Source organism: Passer montanus, unplaced genomic scaffold, assembly GCF_014805655.1.
Source record: "Passer montanus isolate IOZ18808 unplaced genomic scaffold, ASM1480565v1 scaffold74, whole genome shotgun sequence".
NCBI classification, from domain to species: Eukaryota; Metazoa; Chordata; class Aves; order Passeriformes; family Passeridae; genus Passer; species Passer montanus.
Window position 1 is genome coordinate 202,189 of NW_024372592.1, and position 14,838 is coordinate 217,026.

General features: G+C 42.5%; 1 protein-coding gene across 2 annotated transcripts in view; it reads right to left on the bottom strand.

The window, feature by feature from the left end:
- Positions 1 to 1,171: 1,171 nt before the first annotated feature.
- The window catches only part of PRKCQ (protein kinase C theta), a 52,444-nt gene continuing 38,777 nt past the window's right edge, over positions 1,172 to 14,838 (bottom strand). The window contains exons 12-17 of one of the 2 annotated variants that reach the window (XM_039730868.1): positions 11,399 to 11,490; positions 9,884 to 9,946; positions 6,194 to 6,332; positions 2,873 to 3,061; positions 2,199 to 2,327; positions 1,172 to 1,571 (exon numbers count right to left, since the gene is read on the bottom strand). In XM_039730868.1, coding sequence (XP_039586802.1) covers positions 1,416 to 1,571; positions 2,199 to 2,327; positions 2,873 to 3,061; positions 6,194 to 6,332; positions 9,884 to 9,946; positions 11,399 to 11,490 — 768 coding nt within the window. In that variant the 3' untranslated portion in view covers positions 1,172 to 1,415. The remainder of the gene's footprint in view (positions 1,572 to 2,198; positions 2,328 to 2,872; positions 3,062 to 6,193; positions 6,333 to 9,883; positions 9,947 to 11,398; positions 11,491 to 14,838) is intronic. The other variant, XM_039730869.1, reaches the window with a different exon arrangement.

Consider the following 14,838-nt stretch of genomic DNA (forward strand, 5'->3'; position numbering starts at 1 on the left):
CTAGAGCTTTTCTTCTCCATGGACTGGAGGCTGATACAACAAAGCCCCAAATGTATGCTCTTCAAATAGATCCCAACACCAATGTGAGTGACTGCCTAAGCCCAAGTTGTTAAAAAAATCTTCTGTTTAGGGTCTGACTTGATTTTGACCCAGCTTTGCATGGTTATCTCAGTGACAACCATTTACTGGATGGTTTCACAAATCTCCAACCTCAGAAAGCAGTGCACCTTTATTTAAAAGGATGCCATGATGAAAGGATCACAGAAAAGACTCTTCTTTTTTTTTTTTTAAAACCCACCCACATTCCCACAGACTGCAAAGGGAGTGAACACACAGCAAAATGTCACAAGGTGGAGGTGAGGGCCATCCTCACTTAATGTGCCTCCTGCCCTGTGACCATTGTGTGCAGCTTGTTGATTTGTGCCAAAGAGCTAGGACATCATTTAGAGAAAGCAAATCAGCCTTTGCAGGACCAGTTAGTACCTTTCAAGTGGAATACCCCAGTTCTGTGACTGGAAGGCCACTTCCACAATGCTTAAACAATGGTTTGAGGAAATGTTGCATTTTTCTCATGTGATTTTAGGTTAAAATGTCAGAAAGCTCCACTGAGATCTTGCCCTGAGTGTGGTGTGTCAGAAGACACTTAAAGCTCTAGAATAGGGTTCTTGAAATGTTCTGCAACTTCCCATCCTTCCTGCTTAGGCACTAAGTGTAAACCTCTGGTTTTCTGCACCAATCTTGGCACTCCCTTTGGTAACAATCCATTGAGATGTGCAGATAGTGGAATGGGCACCTGAAAAAAGTATCTTTGTCCCATGGAGAAAAATTGAGTCCTAACACTTGTGAACAGCATTTTTAAAGGGTGTATGGAACATTTTTAAAGGGAGTAAAATTACTTCTTCAAAGCTGTGCACACTTTGGCAATTCTGCACACATACAAGTGGAAGTTACCAAAGCATCCAACCTGACTCTTCCCTGATACCCTCAGGGCTTGAGCAAACCACTTTTCCTTCAGAAGAAGGTGGGTCTGGGTCAGAGTTGCAGAAATGGGCACTGACATCACCAGAAGCTCAAATATACTCATTTTTCCTTACAGAGAAACCTGTTGGCTCTGTGTACAAGTAGTGGGGAACAGGTTTTGGCACCTCCTCATTTTCAAATGCTTTCAACTTCAAGAACATTGGGAAGAGAGAGAAGAGAGACCAAAAGATACCACAAAGAAACTTTATCATCAATGAAGAGTGGGCTGGCATCTGTTATGGACTGGAAAAAGTCAGAAGCCTCCAGGCATGGTACAAACTTTCACTGAGGTGCTTTCTTTCTTGAGGGTTCTTGATAAAAACAACCATGCACAGTCTCCAGTTGACAAAGTGCTACTCAAATCATTACAGAAAATTCCTTCAGTAAGGCAGATCTCAGGAAAATATTTTCTCCATTTTAGGGTTCACAAAAGAGAAGTTGCTGAACATATTTTGGTCCATGCTGTTAATCAGTGCTCTGTCAGCACAGGACAGTCTGGGTTTTTCATTCAGGAATTCCTTGTCGAAGTTGCTACAGTCACTTGGAGATTTCTTCAAGAAAAGGGAAAAAAAATTGATGTCAAACCACTAATAGTTAAATCTTTATTACCATGGTACTGGCCCTATCAGACAGCTTCCTATGGGCTCAGCTCAACCTTCAGTTGGGAGCCAGTAAATATAAATATTATAAAGGAGGCACTGAGCCTGTGATCCAGGAATTCTGCCAGGCAGGGATGTTACAGCTTTGTAACATGGCAGACTGAACTCATCATTTGTATAACAGTTGTGGAAGACTGTAAAATGAAAGTATGATGTGCTTGTCAAATTAAATTATGTTGTTATTATTATTCATGGGACTTTAATAATTTAACAAGACTGTTATTAATAGTCAGAATTATTCTGATGTAGCCAAACACTTGGTTCCTGAACTGTTTTACCTTCTGCAGTGCAATGAAAGATAATCCCTTCAGAATGGCTGCAGTTCTGTGGTGAAGGGAAGGTGTTACCCTGCTGCAGCAACTGAGAAAGCAATGAGTAATTCATGGTTTCTCAGGTGTGGGCGTGCCAGACCTGGGCTTGCAGCTAAAGCAATACTGTGAGGATCAGGTCGGGCAGCCAGTAGAAATGCACAGTTTGGAAGACTGAGATGGGTGGAACTGAAAGAAGATCCATCCTTACCACTCTTGGTTTGAAAGGAGGCTCCATCCTTCTCTCTTCTAAAGCTTCCCAGTTGATTTCCCGGAAAAAGGCGTGCTGGCGGATGTTCCCTCTCGCTCCCAGCCTCCTCTCAGGCTCCCTTACAAAAAGCTGGAAAGTTGATCCCATAGGTTAAATTCTCTGATGATAATACAGGCATAAAGCAGGGTGGAATGTGTAATTATCCAGAGTCAGTGCAATGAGAAGAGGCCATAATGGAGAAAAAGTTGGGATATTTTTTCCTAAACAAGGAAGTTTACTGATTGGTATTAAGATGATTACTACCTCTAATCCTGACAGAAGTATAGACTGTTTGGGCAGAAAGGTGGCAGCATGTGCCCCAAAAAGAGATGTTCAACATCTCAGTCTGATGTAACCCTTAGACTGAAGTATTTTTCCCAGGAGTTAACAAGCTTTGCACCTTAGGGACTGCTCTGCAAATAAACTGATCTCTGCTGGTGTCTGTGAGGAGCCACCATCACAAATCAAGAGAAGGAAGACACCCAAATCTCCTTATGGGAGAGGTGTGGTTTGATGCCCACAGGAAAGACAGTGACTAAACTAAATCTGCTCCTCTCTACAACAGCTGAAGATAAACAAATTTAAGACAATAATTCTGGTAGACAGACTTTCATTTGATGGGTGGTGATCCTCACCTTCACCAAAATGTCCTTTGCATCCTTGTCCAGCCAGCGAGGGTAGAAGGGGTTGTCCATACGGATGGACTGGAAAAGCTCCTCCTCATCTTGGCCATGGAAAGGGGATTGGCCAATCAGCATCTCATACAGGAGGACACCAAAGGACCACCAGTCCACGGAGGTGTTGTACTTCTGCCCCAGCAGTATCTGCCCAGAAAGAAGAGGCACAAAGGCAGTAGTAAAATGTCTGACATGAGTTTTTCAACTTCAGAAGGGTGGCCAGACCATGGTCTTGCAACAGCTGCTCTATCAGAGGTGCTTCCCTGCCACTGTCATATTTTCTGAAAAATCTCTTTGCCCAGGACTTCTCTCCTGGGAAACTGAGAAGCCTCAGAGAAAAAGGAAAACAATATTATCTCATTTGCTTCTCCTGTGTTTTGCTACTTTAGAATGTAGTTTAGAGATTGATCATCCAATGTGTGAATTGCTTTAACTTATTGCCCAATGACAGACAAGCTGTGTCAAACTCTAGAAGAGAAAGTCACGAGTTTTGATTAATATCTTTCTGACTTTCTGTATTCTTCAGTATAGTTATAATATAATATAATATAATATAATATAATATAATATAATATAATATTATATTATATTATATTATGTTATGTTATGTTATGTTATGTTATGTTATATAATGTTATATAATGTTATATAATGTTATATTAATATATATAATCTATAATATATAATAATATCATATGTAATAATATAATAATAAATGAACCTTATAAAAACATAGAGTCAAATTTCATCCTTTCCTCCCTTCAACGGGGGTCTCAGAAAATACCACACTTCCCCCCTGCCTGCAGCAGGAGCCAGAATTCTGCCAGTGGAAATCTGGAGCAACGAGGCACAGCCACGCCTGGGTGCCAAAACAGTCCCTGCAGAGAGCAGGCTACATGTAGCTCTTCTGTGACTTGAACAAATCCTTGGCTACGAGAGAGATCTCAAATATGGAAGATAAGACAAGACATCTTTAGCCTACTCTCCAAGGGTTCAAATCAGGCTTGTGAAGTCCAAGAAGACAAATGGTCAGGAATCAGCATCTTGGGATTGATTTCAGTGACTCAAGCTGAGTTTTAAAATTACAAATGTGGCAGCTTAAAAGTAGTTCAGGACTACCAGTCACTTTAAATGGTGTGACTCTACCCAGCAAAATCTTCCCCAGGAAAAACATGAAAGGGGTTGCTGATCTGTCCTTTTGAGACCAACTGGGTTTTAGATGGAAGAATGGGAATTTGTCCTCAGCCAGTCCCTTGGCTTGTGCCTTTCATTGTCACCTGTAAAGTGACATCCAGCTGGAATGACGACCTCCCCAGGGCCTAAAGGACCATAACCAAGTTCTCAAACTTCTTCTCTGGAGAAGCAAAATTAATCTCACCTGCCTTTAGATATCTGTTGTGGAGATATCTAGAGCTGGACCACTTATCACTAGCTCCTTTTATAGCCAAGGAAGGAAATTCACCCAGTTTTAAACATCTAATTAAATACCCACCTGCTGTAAAATACAACCAATTTGTCTCCTTTGGTTCTCAAAGAGCCTCAAAACCTGCTCATATATAGATTTTTACATTGCAGATATCTAAAGGTTCACATGATGACTGTGGTGTGTAAGATTCTTAGCAGAATTTTAGAGCTGTAGACTGGAAAATTTAATTTCGAGGCACAGTCTTTGAGCCCACATCTTGGTTGCAATGGGATGCTCTATCCTACATCTCTCTCCAAAAGAGGAGATGCCAAAAGTACAAAAAATAGATTTGAATATATGCTGTAATATATGCAATAAGTTCCACTCAGAGCCAAAAAAAAATAATGAGCAAAACCCCTTAATATATTTTTTTCTGGATCACAAATAAAATCATCCAAACCTTTCTCTCTGAGAAGAGAAATTATTTTTATAAGGCTTTATCTTTAAAAGTCTAAAGTATGTGGAAATTGAAATTAAAGTGTTTTAAATAATCAGTCACAAATAAAAGTTTATTTTGTTTGAAATTCTCTGGGACAAAAATAAACTCAGTAATAAATTTCAGGTTGCCTTATTTTCTGGTCAGATTTTTTTGAAATGAAAAAAATTGCTTGTCTACTGACCCATACCCCCCTTATTTGCATGGCTGTGGCAAGGTGCTGGGTCTGTAACAAATTACAGTGGCAGCAGCTGCAGTGAAATACTGACAGAGTCCAGTGCTCCTGCCTGTGGCAGGAGAGATGATCCATAAACTCCAGAAGTGCTTTCAATTTAGAGATAAAATGTTTTATATGCACTCGTTGAATCCCTAAAATAAACATGGTGTAGAAATAAAACTCTGAGCTATTTCAGTTTTTCTCTTTTCTATAAAATAAAATCAAATCACAGATAATGGATCAACGCTTGGCTATCTTTTTTTTAGGAGCAAAAAATAGCTTTTTTTTTTTTCTTAAATAAAGGCACACTGAAGTGGAATAAAAGACAATTGCAGCTTGATTGCAGAGCACATTTACACCCATTCTTAGGCAATAGAAATCCAATTGATTTGAAGAGACCCTTGAGCCAGCAGTGGTGTAACCTCAGCCAGACTCGAGCCCTTAGTGCACAGTGAAGGACCAGTGAATTATAGCAGAGGGAAAAAAAACCCAAAGGCTTTGGCAACTCTTTGGAAAATATCAATATCCATCATGAAAACACTAAAATTACAAAATGGGATCTTGAAAGGTAAATAAATGGATTTCAAACCAATGTCAGACATGATGCATGGATGACTTGTAGGTTTTTCTCTGAGCTAAAAAAGTATTTTCTTTGGCCACCTAATTAGTCAAAGCCTCTCCACAGTAAGATCTATCACTGTGTGAAGTCATCAGGTTAAGGAAACTTTCTCTTTTCTGGAGGGATCTAGTTCAAAATACCTAAATTTTCTAGGGGGAAAAAAAAAGAACAAATTTCTGGTTAAAAATTGAAAGAAATAAGGGAAAGGGCACAGTCAGCATTCATCAGGCTGTGTCTGTCCCTCAGCTGAAAGACCTCTTGGAGTTTCTTCTGCCATGGCCCAAAAAGAATTTCCATTAAGCATTCTCTTTCTTGGTTTAAGCCAAAGTTCCACTTGCAACAAAAAATGAATTAGCCACAAAAATAAGCAAAGCCAAACAGCAACACAGACTCTGAGCCATGCTGAAATCCAGTTTCTGGCCTGGAACTGCTCCAAACCAGGTGATTGCTCTTTTCAGCCTCCACCACTGCACAACAGCCATGTCTGGAGATGTGTTCCCTGTCCCAGAGCACTTGTTGACCTCCCTGTGCCCCACACCTACCTCAGGGGCAATATAGTCAGGAGTCCCACAGAAAGTGCTTGTCTTTGCATCTCCAAACATGTTCTCCTTGCACATCCCAAAGTCAGCAATTTTGATGTGCCCCTCATTGTCCAGGAGGACATTGTCCAGCTTCAAGTCTCTGTGGAGGAAGAGAAGAAAATCTCGTTCTTCAAATGTAAAGCACACAAGTTATTTTAGCAGGTTACACTTGTTCTCTGCCTCTGTGTAGTGCCTCCATGCTGGAAATACAAAGGAAGGCTGAGGGATAAATGAGGAACTGCTCTCTTGGGCTTCAGCATCCCTCTCCTGCATTTCTCTTGTTGCAGCACTGATTTATCTGCTGGAGAAGACACAGAATCATGGAATCACAGAATGGTTTGACTTGGAAGGGACCGTAAAGATCCCCTAGTTCCAATCCCTTGCCATGGGCAGGGACACCTCCCACTATCCCAGGGTGCTCCAAGCCACATCCAGCCTGGCCTTGAACACTTCCAGGGATCACATCAGCCAAGACATGTTCTAAAATCTGTTTCCTTTGAGGATGCACAATAGTGAAGCTAAGAAGGGCTTTGTGCCAGCTGCTGCTTCTGCCCTAACACAACCTGGAGAAAGAGAGCAGGTAATTCTCACTCTCTCCTCCCTTGGGAATCTCAATATTCTCTCTGAAGCTGCTGCCAGATCTCCCTTGTAGTGCAGACTCTACAAATATCACAAGAGGTAAGGACCCACAAGCCCTGCAGAAGGTCAGAATAACGCCAGACATCAGCAGAGCCCCCACCACTGCTGGGCTGCACCATCTGAACCCTGGGATTTACAAAACCTTTCACACTCAGCTGCCAGGCTGCTGTCTGAATTTTCAGGTTCTGAGCTACTCTGAGAAGCAAAGAGCCCTGAGAGAGGAAGAAAACAGAAATGGACAGAGAAGGAAATAAAAGCAAATAAGCTGATGAATCATGACCATTGGTGGAGAACAAAGAGGTCCTCAAGTGGGAGCTAACTCTGAAAGGAGACAAAAGCTTGTAAAGTAGAAAAGGCAGAAAGAAAGGAAGGCTGGCATGGTTTCTATGTCAACTTTCTTAAATCTTACCTAAAGGTTTTGTTTTAACTGATATAACGGCCCAGGTAAAATGTTTGTATCAGTGATGCTGCTCTTAACTGGGAATGTGGGTGGAATTTGGGTCACCTGGTCTATGAGCACAGACATTCCTGCACTGCCTGGTTTGTGCTAGCAATCACTGCTCCTTCTCAGGGCTCCCAAAGCACCCAGACACATTTGCTTGTACCCACAGCTGAGGGTGTAACTGTTATTTTTCATGCTAATTCACAGCCTGCACATATTTTGGTCAAAAGGCCCAGTTGGATGGGGCTGATCCTGTGGATGGCATCCCTGCCCATGGTGAGTGGGCTGGTGATCTTTAGAGTTCCTTCCAACCCAAACCACTCTGAATCTGTGATTCTGTGATTTTCCATGTCTCAGGCAAGAGGTCTAACAACGAGGCTACTGCAGGGACACCCTCCCTCTGACAACTGCTGCACAATGTGGGTTTTTTTCAGAAATGTTCCTCAAATAAGGTAATTGCTTGATGCTCTTGAGATAATGGCCTGCAATTGCAGGGAAGATGATTCTTCAGAATCCCTCTGTGCAAAGCTCCGTGTCTTGCTTGGGCCAGGTCCCCATCAGGGTGGGGGACACTGTAGTGTTTACACACTGAATTGTTGTCACAGGGCAATTGTTCACTGCTGCAAGAATATGGCCCCAGACAAAATGGGAGTCATCAATCAAAGAGAAATACAGAGAAAACCGAGACATTTGCCTTCCAAGTGGCAGACACTCATGTTGTCACAATTTCCAGCTGGAATGACTTATTTTAGTTACAATGTTGAGATCAATCTCGGGCTGCCAGCACTGCTTTTATTCATCCGGTAGATTGAAGCAAAACAAAAAAACCCCATCACCTACAGTTTGCTTTCATTATTTTGATGAGTCTCAAACTCATTGGCCCCAGGGACTGGGGTTTCTGCCAAAAAATACCTTGTCTCATTCGTTAAAATTTCAGCCAATGTTTCCAAACGTGGGCGCATGAGACAGAACAGCTGGATTCATTATTCTTACGACATCGCAAGAGATGTAGCTTCAAAAATTATTTCTATTCACTTTCCTAAGTGCTTAGTTTGCTCTGACAGAGATACTGATGACTCTATGTTCTCAGCTGACCTCGTTGTCATTGTCTTCAGTGAAAAAGGGAAAAGAGAGTAGGACTGGTTAAACCTTTTCTCTCAATGCTTGATACCCAAAGCAATATCACCAATTCCTGGGAATGAGATAGTTCTTCCTATCCACATGCTACCCAGTGCCCAGATGTCCCAATTTTCCCTCAATTCCCAAGGCTCCAGATTCTAAGCACTCCTCTCCTTTCAGGAGGAAATGGGTCCCAAACCCCAACACGGCACTGGCACAGTGATTCCAAGTAAAAATGTGAATTATAAATAAAATGTCAGCATTAGCAGCCCTGCCATAAAGTCACCATGTCCTGCATATATTTTTAATCAGATTTTCTGAGAAGACTGACTAAAAATAACAGACATGGCCAAGTGATTTGGGCACTTCAGAAAATTTTTCCCTTCACTCATGGAGAATAATAATTAGAGCAGGAAAAGTTGCTGAGGGCCCAGAGATGATCTTAGCTTAATGCCACTGATATTGATCTCATGTTTATGCAATCACCATCACTGGTCAATAAAGACTATAAATGGCTCCCACATGGGTACTAATAAGAATCAAAGCTCATGTTTTAAAGGGAGAATGGCTTGTGAGCAAGGCATCCACTTTCAGCATTTGCTCTAATGTTCATGCTACATGACAAACACTGAAATAAGCTCATTTTGGGTTCAGCAAACATCATTGCTGTAGGAAGCTTTCTCATTTATTTGTGACACGTTATTTGTTTTCTGCTTTTAAAGAAGACTGCAATGTAGTAGTAACTGAATTTTGCCACGAAGATGAGCTTCACCAGAGCTCCCCAGAAATTCAGTTCCTCCTTTTGGCCATGGGAAATCAGACTGTGGCCTAATTTCTGGTAGAACTGGGCACTTCCCATACACATTTTAACTCAGGCTTGATTAACCTAAAGATGCCCTCTGCTCTCTGCTTACTACAAGAACTTGACAGACGACTCAGATTCATGATGGTGAGATGAACCCCATCTCCCCACTGTGCACAAAATTAATCAAAAATCAAGATATACCACTGTCTCCCTGCTTTTGGTACTTGAGTTGAGCTTGTCACCACTGTCCCAAAGTAACCAGCATAGCAGATGTACCAAATTTCTTGTGTCTTACTTGACCTTAATATACCTTGATATGTTCAAAGCTTAAACAAGGTGCCTACACTGGGTGCTGTGTAAATGGCTCTGTGTAAATGCAAAATGTAAAAAATAAATCCAAATAAATTAATTTGTTTTACTGTTAACTAAAAAAGAACTGGGTTCTGAAAGAAAGAGTGTAGAAAAGGCAGTTTTGATCTTTCTTTAAAATAAAACACCCAAACTATGTAAAAGGGAAATCTGCAGGGAATTGCAATGCCAGTAAGTACAGCCAAGAAACAGCCTCTCTGCTGCCATTGGTGCTTGCAGGGAAAAGCAGAAAAGGTTTAGCATTTAGCATATTAATTACACTAAAGAATAAAATTACCTGTATATTATGCCCTTGGAATGGAGGAACTGGAGCCCACAAATTATTTCAGCAGCATAAAACCTGAATGACAGAAGGCACAGGTCAGAACAGGAGCTTCCCAAAGGTTTTTTCAACTACACCAAAAAAGAGGGAAACCTTGTCCCCACAGCCAAAATTTCATTAGGTTCCCAGAAGGTTCGGAGTGTCTCCAGAAGTCTTGGGGTGACTGTGTTTTCCTGATGGGTGATGTAAGATTCCCAAAAGCAGGGGGAATCTGGGATGGGGAGCACAGACAGACTCCCTGCTCAGATTTATGACCTGCTTTTCAAAGAATCCTGGAATTCTGGAATTATTTAGGCTGGAAAACCCATCTAGCATCGAGTCCAGCCATTGACCCAGCACTGCCAAAACCATCACTAAAAACCACATCTCCAAGTGCCACATCCACATTTATTGAGTACTTCCAGGGACAGTGATCCCACCACTTCCCTGCACAGCCTGTTCCAATGACTGACCACAATTTCAGTGAAGAATTTATTCTGATTTGGAAAGTTTGTCCATAATATGGGCTATCCAGCAGGCTGGTGGCCTTTCTCTGGAGTGTTTTTGAGCTTGAAATTGCTGTTCTCAGTACATTTTTACCCAAAGGACTCCACATTTTTATCCAAAGGACTCCACCACATCCTGCTGCCAAGAGGCAGCACCAGTGTGAAGAATTAAAGTGCTATCCCAGAAGGGAATGAAACCAGAGGATAATATCCCCCTCCAGTGTGGCACAGCTCTGCTCCCTCAGCCTTCAGTGCATTGGCCCTTAATTCTGGACATTCAAATGCATTTGAAAAATATCATCAAACACTGATTTAAAAGACGGTGTAGGTTTTTTGTTATTAAATTATTAAATAAAAGTAATTCCTATAGTGGTTTCAATATTGACTTTCAAAATACCTTTTGCTTGCAGAAGGATCAAAAGCACCTTTCATTTATTCCAGTTCTTCTATTTACTTTAATCAAAGTTAAATACATATTTAATTCTCTGCTGGTATATTAATTTTTTGTTTAAATTTACCTTTTGTGCTTTTGATAGGTTTTCACCCCACCCCCTTGAACTTGAAGGGGAAAAAGTGAAAATCCCATTACTTCTAACAAACAATAGCTTCACCTCTGACCACTGGGCTGGGAACCTCAGCTTAAGCAGGTCCTGCAGCTTGGCTACAGAGTGTTGTAAAGATGCAAGGTCATGTCTGAGTGAAACCAAGTGTGTGGATGGAGTCTGAAAGTCTTCAGTGGGAGGGAAAAGAGGATGGGAAGTGACTCACTCCAGTCCTTCACTGAGCTGGGAGGATGGCCTGTATGGTTTTGTTGAGTTTGGAGACAGCTGGGATAGAGAGGCTTCCAGCACAAGCATCATCCCCACTTTTCAGCTGGGCAAGGTGAAGAGAGGTCAGATAATCTGCCCAAGATTTCCTCTACAGGGCAGTGGCAGAGCTGGGAATAAAACCAAGCCAGGCCCAAAGGCAATGATAAATGTCTTACGTTGCTCTGGGAAGGTCGAACTTATGGCAGCTCTGGATGTGGAACATGAGGTCTCCTCCATTGAGGTATTCCATCACAAAAAAGAGGTTTTCCTAGGAAAGGAGACAAGGTGAGAATAAATAAGGGGTGGTGAGGAGCGAGGTAAAAGTTTAAATATTTTTTGAATAAATCAAACCACACAGAAAGCACTCAAAAAGAAGAAGGAAAGTATTACTGTGAGGGTTTTGGAAAGAAAACAGCTCCTTTTTTACATTCCTCATTTCTCCTCTTGGTTCCCCAAGCCCATACTCACACTCCCTGCTCTAATTTCTATAAACACCATTAGCAAACACTGCAAAGCCACTTCATAACCAGCTGGGGCTGTGGATTTTAGTCAGCAGAGCTCCAGGCTCACAGAAAGGACTCAGTAACTTTACAGTGCCTCTACAGCAGAGGGACAAATGGACAAGCTTCTAATGGAAAAGGCAAAAGTCACTCCCAGCTCTCCTCTAGTCCCCATCCCAGTACTGTACCCATCCAGTGGTGTGACTTCAAGCTGGTGTCACCTGCATTCCTGCACATTCCTGTGGAGGCACCTGGGTCTGACTTCTTCAAGTCATCAGAGACACCAACCAGACACAGCATTTTGTTTTAGGCTCATGCTTGATTTTAAGCCTGAAAGCTGCCCTATGTAACTTGCTAGTGGGGAAAGTAATTGAATAAATGAATTAATCATTACTTTCAATATCTCTAGATGCCCACTGAGCACCTGCATGTTAGAGAAACCTGGAAAAAGCTGAATTTTTGTCCCCAGTTGCACTGACCAGGGCAGTGAAAAACTCTCCTCCTGGTACGTAGAAATGATGGAATCTCTCAATATATAATGGGCAGAATTGATCACTGAGGTTTCTTTTCCAACTCTTGGTACAGAATCATGGAATCACAGAATGGTTTGGGTGGGAAGGGACCTTAAAGACCCCTAAAGTTCCAACCCCCTGCCCTGGGCAGGGATACCTCCCACTAGACCAGGTTGCTCGTGTTCATGGCACTGATCCTCTCACAGCTTCAAGAGCCAAAACTCACCACCAGCACCCTGCAGAAGCTGGTTTGGATTGATCCCTTCCACGCTGTATTGTCTCTACAAAGCAGAAAGAACACCTTTTTCTGAAGGAAAAGGATTTGCACACTGAGTTATGGTCCCAGTTTAAACCTCTGTTTTGGGAATCTCACCTTTTGTGCATAAATGTAGGAATAAAACAAAATGGATGTGGTATTTTTTTCCCCTCAAAAGCCTCTCTCTGTTCTGTACACACCTGAAGTCAGTCATCTATAGACTATGCTATAAAGTTTATTAATATCTTCCTTATGCTGCCTATTGCTCATTACATTTTTTTCTGGGGGGGAAATAGAGTTATTTTCACTTATATTTTTAACAGTTGAAGGTTTTTATCCATAAGATCTAATGGAAGTATCTCTGGAAGCAAGCCAAGAACTGGCTATGTTAAAAAAACCACAAAAGTGCTTGTTCCTTTCAAACAACAGCTGTCTGCTCTAATTTGTGCAATTTCTTTAGCCAGATCCTCTTAATTACAGCACTCTGTTTAAATGGACTCACTGGAAACCCCACCTGTCATCCAACAAGCTCAAAGCCAGATCTGGCCTCCTGGGGAAAGAATACAAATTCCATCACTAAACCAAATGGGTGCAGGTTTTCAGTGTTTCTTGCACCTGCAGGGGGCTGTGCACATAAATGAGTTCCAGCAAGTAAAAAGGCCAGAGGAAGGTGGGAAATTTAGTGAAGAAATGTATAAATCTTGGAATCAACGTCAGCTCAGGAGCCCATTCAGGAAAATACTTGAACAGATGCTCTTTGGGAAGGTACACAGGGAGGTGATGGGGTTTAGCCAAAAACACACCAGCAACCACACGTGTCCTGCTGGGACTGAAGAAACCTCATGGGTCTTGAAATGGGCCAGACTCAGCTTTAGCAGGCTGGGAAGGAGAAAACCTCTCAGTTCCCCTGCAAAGTCCACTGATTTTGGCTACACCTCATCACACATCTCCATCTGTAACCTGAAATCCATGTTTATCCAGCAGAATGAACAGTCACGCTCTGCTTGCTCATGGACTTGAGCAATCATCTGATGTAGCTGTTTAACTGAACCCAGGGACTCTGACTTGAAACTGGGGACTTTGGCAGCATCCTTGAGGGAAGAAAAGGTGGAGCAACCCCTCGGATTAATTTACATCCACATATACAAACCCTGTTGCTCAACTTCCTTAAGCTATGGAGCTGGAGGACACAAACTTTACTTAGGAATGTTTAGTACTAAAGGTTATGATATATCAGGTGCTATAGACTGGAACATAATCCCTATTGAAAAGACAGACAGGATCACTCTGACTTTTCTGCTGTGGGGCTTGGAGTTCCCCTTGCTTCTTAAGAAGTGCAGATGTCTGGAATAGCTCATGGAGGAGAACTGGTTGTGATCAGCCCTGCGTCACTATGAGTAGTGAGGTGCAACCAAGAAAGGCAAAGTGCAACAACTTATGGAGTCAGCTTCCTAGGTCTGGCCTCTACAGAGCCACAGAACACATTAAATATGGGAAGTGGCACAACCCATTCTTGAAACCACCGAAAATTCAAGAGAGTGCTGGAGGTCAAAGGGTCGGAGTGGCGCGGAGGACGTTCTTGCACACAGGCTCCAGCTTCACTTCCTCTTGTCCTGGGAAAGTTAGCTGATGGCTCCTGCCTGCTGCTGGGAGGCCCTGGAGCCTGTCAGCACTTGGAGCAGGCAAGGGGGTTTTATCTGGTTGAAAATGTCCCTGCTGACTGCAGGGCAGCTGGACTGGATGACCTTTAAAGGTCCTTTCTGACCCAAACTGTTCTCTGATTCTCAAGGCTCTGCCATGCCCTCATCCCCTGCAGTGGACCTGCCTGTGGATGTTGAGCAAACAAGCAGGAATGTTGTTCCTCAGTGGTGAGACCCACACAGCTCTGCAGCAGGCTTGGAAAGGTGACAGACAGCTTGCTGACCACCTGTGGGAGCATCCCTGGGTAGCAAATGCTCAAGTCTAACTTTTTTGGTCATGGTTCTGGACTCGCACAACAGAAAAAGTTTGGTCTCTTGGCAGACCTCAGGACCATCTTTTGCAAATACAGAGCTCAAGGAGGATTGCAAAGGCCCTTCCTGCACTCAGGAATGGACACTGCACCAGGGTAGTTATAAAATCATAGAAATTCTGAGCTGGAAGGGACCAACAAGGATCATCAAAGTCCAACTCCTGGTCCTGCACAGGACATCCCTGAGAATCACACCATGTGCCTGGGATCATTGTCCAAACACATCCTGCTGTATTTAACACCAGTCATCTTAAGAAATTTCCATGTATCAGGCATTCCCTACTTCTAGACCATCTCCCAGGGGCTTTCTCCATTACAGCACTGGGAATAGGACAAA